The 5,499-nt window shown below is 38.1% G+C and overlaps 1 protein-coding gene across 1 annotated transcript in view; it reads left to right on the top strand.

The window, feature by feature from the left end:
• The window catches only part of GAR1 (GAR1 ribonucleoprotein), a 12,453-nt gene that overhangs the window by 3,071 nt on the left and 3,883 nt on the right, over window positions 1-5,499 (top strand). The window contains exons 2-4 of the mRNA XM_044681642.1: window positions 1,815-1,969; window positions 2,508-2,567; window positions 4,017-4,173. Coding sequence (XP_044537577.1) covers window positions 1,815-1,969; window positions 2,508-2,567; window positions 4,017-4,173 — 372 coding nt within the window. The remainder of the gene's footprint in view (window positions 1-1,814; window positions 1,970-2,507; window positions 2,568-4,016; window positions 4,174-5,499) is intronic.

Here is a 5,499-nt window from a genome sequence, read left to right on the forward strand (position 1 = left end):
GGCGGCGGCGGCGGCAACAACAACTATAGAGGAGGAGGAGGGCGAGGCGGGGACCGCGGCGGCGGCCGAGGAGGACGAGGCGGGGACCGCGGCGGCTTCGGCCGGGGAGGCTTCGGTCGAGGAGGGGGCGGCCGAGGAGGCTTTCAGAAGGGAGGCTACAACGAGGGACCCCCAGAGAACGTGGTCGGTAGGTCACGCCCACGCGCATTCGGGTGTGGGGGCGCGTTCTCGCGATGCCCACGTGCTGGGCTGTCCTAGGGATGGCGGCTCTGGGAGAGACTCCGAACCCCCCCCCCCTCCCCCGCTGTCTCTGAACCTACAGGCGTCAAGTCGGGGAGATGGAACCCATTCAAGAAACTATAGCAAACAGAATGCTGGGTTGAGGAAATATAAGAGAAAGAGTAATTAAAGGTGGTGCTTATTGAGGGGAAGAAGTGGGACCAATTTGGGGCTTGAAAACATGTTGAGATTTGGATGGGGGTGGGTAGCGTTTCTAGGGAAGAGTAATTGAGGACGAATCAGCATTCTGGCTGGTTGTCTAATCATGTCAACAGCACCTTTAAGACATTCTTTAAAAAACAAAACACAAATACTATGTGTTAGTGATTTCTGAGTAATGGGGCTACAACGAAAGGCGTAGAAGTCGAATGGGGGAGACCACTTGCACAAAACTCTGCAACTAAGAATGAGAGGGAATGCACTGAACTGGGAAAGGTTTCTTAAGTTGAGAGTAGGGAAATTCCACCAATGAGGATCTTATGATTTTACAAGGGACAGATAGCCAATGAAAATAGCAGAGGTGAGGAGTAGCAGGAGAGGAGATGAATGTCAGTGGATCACAGAGTGGACTGTTTGTGGGGATAAATAAAGTCCAAGAAGGCTTGAAAACTACCAGAGCTCCAAGGTATGAAGGGTTTTAAATGCCAAAAAGAATTTTACATTTGATTCTGGAGATGAGAGGAGGACACTTGATTTTGTTGAATGAAAGGGAGATGATTGTGGTAGACCTCACTTTAGGAAGATCATTGCTAGCTAAATGTCACAGGGAGAGACAGACAGGGAATGGTGGGGAAGTTTAATTGGATAGATAAGGTAAGGCTAAATATAGAGGCCATTGAGGATCTGTTTTGGAATCTAGGCTCCATATGGGAAGAATAAGTATACTGACAGATACTGAAAGCAATGAAATAATAATAAAAATAAATTTTTGAAAGACTGGTGGAAATGGCTAGAATCTTAAAGTGACCTAAATAGCGTTGCTATAGTCAAGCTAAAAATGATAAGAGACCGTGATCACAATGATCAGAAAATGAGAATAGAGATGAAGGGATAGTTGTGTGGGAATTTGTTAAGGCCTTGTTAGGAAGTGGATGGATTACATTTCATTAATGAAAGAGAAGTTTAAGTCCAGATGATTGAGGCCCCAGAAGGATAGTGAGGAGAATATCTGGTTTAGGGGGACAAAATGAGTTGAGTTTCAAACTTTCTGAGTTTGAAGTACCATCCAAATGAACATTTTGATGTTAGCATTTATTAAATGCTCCTTGATAAATAGTTTAAACATTAATATAAGAGGATGATGATTCTTAGAATGAAAGAAAGAAATGACAGTAGAGAGAAAAGAAGGCTTGGGGCTTTGGAGAATATATTGCATGGAGGAGGTTTAAGTAACAGGAAATAGAAATGAAAAGATATGGTCATAGAAATTGGAGTATAAGAAACTTAAAGTCAGAAAGCCAAAAATGAGTATTTTTAAGGGATGGTTTGGTTGAACTAATGTTTTCATATTGTAACATTACCTTTTCTCATTACAGTGTTAGGAGAATTCTTGCATCCTTGTGAAGATGACATTGTTTGCAAATGCATAACACATGAAAATAAAGTGCCTTATTTCAATGCTCCAGTTTATTTAGAAAACAAAGAACAGATTGGTAAAGTGGATGAGATATTTGGGCAACTTAGAGATTTTGTATCCTTTTCCTACCCTTAAAACCCAGAGATATCATTGAATAGTTTACTCTTTCTCCATCCATAGATGTACTTAACAATATTAACTATGTTTCTAATTCATTCTAGTCTAATATAAAATCTTAACAATTTGGGGACAGGAAATGAGGGATTAATCAAGGGAGGAGGAGGAAAATGTGTTTTTTTTTAAAACAAAGTAACAGTTCTTATAAGTATTTATGGTCAGTGAGATATACTTGTAATAAGATGGATGGGGGGTTGAAATTTGTCATGGTAATGGAGATTTCTCACTTTAAAAAACAAGGTCTAATGATAGGTTACAGTGTTATGGGATTTAGAATTATGAGATTTGTATTAGGTAGCCCCATGAACAGAAGTTTGCTATAGGAGAGAGTATAGAGTTGAAGACTTCTGTCACGTGCTTATATACTGACTGTACTTTTCCTTAGACCATACTTTTCCATTTTTTGGAATGGCACAGTAGTCCTGGGCTTGGCTAGCAAATCCAGCCTTTATTATTCCTTAATCAAACTTGACAGTATTTTTCAGTTAAACTGTCAGAAAACATGAAGGCCTCCTCTTTTAAAAAATTACAAAAGGTAAGTCTAACATTGTCAAAAATCAGTATTTGTTTTGTTTATCACTATTGATTTGTCTATCACTGATTTACAGTTACATTCCGATTTGAAGAATTCACTTTTCAGAGATCTGCTTTGGAAGACTCCTAATTTAGAAAGCATTAGTGAAATACTTTTTTATTAATGTAGTAAGTAATGTTATTAGGATCATATAAATACTTCAGATACCTTAAAGTAGATTTTTCCTGATGTATATGTAGTATAGAGTTTGTAAATTCGAGTACAGTTTTATGTTTATAACGTAATTGGTGGGTAGTTTTCCTTTTATTATATATAATACAATATTTTGATATATATAATACAATATTTTGATATTTTTGTCCAGGATTTTCTTAGAAAATTAGCTACCTTTTGGTAATGTAAAACAGCAAGGTGTTATCTTTTTAAAATTATTGTTAATTAAAAATTTTTTTTATTTAATTAATTGATTTAGAATATTTCTCCATGGTTACATGATTCATGTTCTTTCCCTCTACTCCCCTCTCCCCCCCAGCCAACGAGTAATTCCATTGGGTTTTACATATGCCATTGATCAAGACCTATTTCTGTGTTATTAATATTTTGCATTAGGATGATTGCTTAGAGTCTACATTCCCAATTACGTCCCCTTCGACTCATGATCAAGCAGTTGTTTTTCTTCTTGTTTTTCTACTTCCACAGTTCTTTTTCTGGATGTGAATAGCATTCTTTCTCATAAGTCCCTCAGAATTATCCTGGATTATTGCATTGCTGCTAGTAGAGAAGTCCATTATATTCGATTGTGCCACAATGAATTTTTCTCTGTGTATAATATTCTCCTGGTTCTCATCCTTTCACTCTGCATCAATTCCTGGAGGTTTTCAGTTCACATGGAATCCCTCCAGTTCATTATTCCTTATAGCACAGTAGTATTTCATCACCAACAGATACCACAATTTGTTCAGCCATTCCCCAATAGAAGGGCATCCCCTCATTTTCCAATTTTATTGTTAAATTTTTGAAGAATTCTGTCAATTTTTAAAAGTGTATGCTGAAGTCTCTAGTTTTCTTGGTGTGCATTTATTTCCATAACTCACAGTTCAGAGCCTATTATTAATACCTTTAAGGTAAAATCTTGTGTCACTGGTTCTGACAAGGAAACATAGTAAGTTTATTGTGTTGGGATTTTTAGCTTCTTTTATCCATAATCAAATTTCTTTACTTATCCTTTAGATCTTAGTACATTGTCTTTACTACTCCATAAATATTTGTTGATTTGGTGTGTTAAGTTGTGAATGATTGGTGCCTATATTTTTGAGTTTCAGTCTGTTTGATCTTTTGGCACTTTTTTTTGTTGTGAACTAGAGAGAAATTATTCCATTTATATGTAACTTATTAGGCAATGACTACTGTGCATATTCACATAGTCTGCTTTTTTCCTTATATCTTCAGTTTTATATTGACCCATATAAACTGCTGCCCCTGCAAAGGTTCTTGCCTCGGCCACCAGGTGAAAAAGCACCTCCAAGAGGTGGTGGTAGAGGAGGAAGAGGAGGCAGTGGCAGAGGAGGAGGAGGAAGAGGAGGTAGAGGTGGAGGAGGCAGAGGTGGTAAGTTATTTCTCATACTTGCTCTGAATAAAATGTCTGCAGGGCTTTGAAAGAAATGCATGAGAATGGGAACTTTTTTCTTGTCATTGATGAGGGATGGGAAACCTAGTGGGAGGAGTTAGGTACTTAAAAATAGGACAAATAGGCTTAAGACCTGTTACAATATTCTAACAAATTTTGCTATTAGTGTCCTGGTAAAAACTTCTTCAGTAATGATGTAACCTAATTTAGCTTTTTAAAGGAAGAATAGTAAATGAGATTTTAATTTTGCCTACTTTTACATCTAAAAAATTTTGTTTTGATTTATGCTGGTTTCCACTTCCCAAAACTGTTACAAGGTCATGTAGACTATGCTAAAGTATTTTTTTTTAAATGTATAAAATATATATAAGTAGTTCTTCTAGTTTTTAATGCTTTGTTATTTGGGTTGTATCTATAGTTCTAGCTCTGGATAAAATGTTTGCAAGACTTTGAAAGTTTGCCAGTGCTTTGAAAAAATACAAGAGGCCTGTAGAACATTTTTTTCTTTTCTTTTTCTAAATAACTAGGTTTTTTGCTATTTAAAATGCTTATTTGTGTAGTTACTGTTCCTTGCACCCAATTTATCAGTGAATTGTTCAAAATGTAAGGCAATTTTTACCACAGAAACAATGTTATGGGTCAGTGATGGCAGACCTTTAAAAGATGGTGTTCTGGGCCCTGCTCTCCCTCCACCCTCTACACACAGTGGTGGGGAGAAAGTTCTCTTGCTGGGCAGAGGAGTGGGTGAAGTGAGGAATGTCTTCAACCAGTGTAGAGAGAGGGAGGGGAGTGGCCCCAGGGCCTATGAGCCATTTATTTTACCCCCTATACCCTCCTATGGGGCTGCTGGGCAGAGGGGTGGGGTTGTGAAAAGATGTCATCAGGCACAGTAGAGAGGGGGAGGGGAGCAGCTCTGCCCCAGTCCCTCTGCCTTTGTAAGTAAGGAGGCAAGGGCAGCCCGTGTTCACAGAGAGTGCTCTTCATGCCATCTTTGGCACCCATGCCACAGGTTTGCCATCACTGGTATAGGTAATAATTATTTTTGCGTACAAGTCCTCAGAATGAATATTTATTTTGTTTGTCAGAGACTTGGAAGAAAGATGAATTTGTTAAATTTGAAAATTAAAAAAATAATTTGGGAAGTATAAGTAACATATTGGAAGTGCTCATGGTTATATGCCCAGGCTATTTCCTGAAGGTCTTTTAATTTTTTAATTTTTAAATTTTTAAATTTAATTTTTTCTATGGTTACATGATTCTTGTTGTCTCACTCCCGTCCCCCGTCCCCCTCCCCCCCCCCCCCCC

This window comes from Gracilinanus agilis, chromosome 6 (genome assembly GCF_016433145.1).
Source record: "Gracilinanus agilis isolate LMUSP501 chromosome 6, AgileGrace, whole genome shotgun sequence".
NCBI classification, from domain to species: domain Eukaryota; kingdom Metazoa; phylum Chordata; class Mammalia; order Didelphimorphia; family Didelphidae; genus Gracilinanus; species Gracilinanus agilis.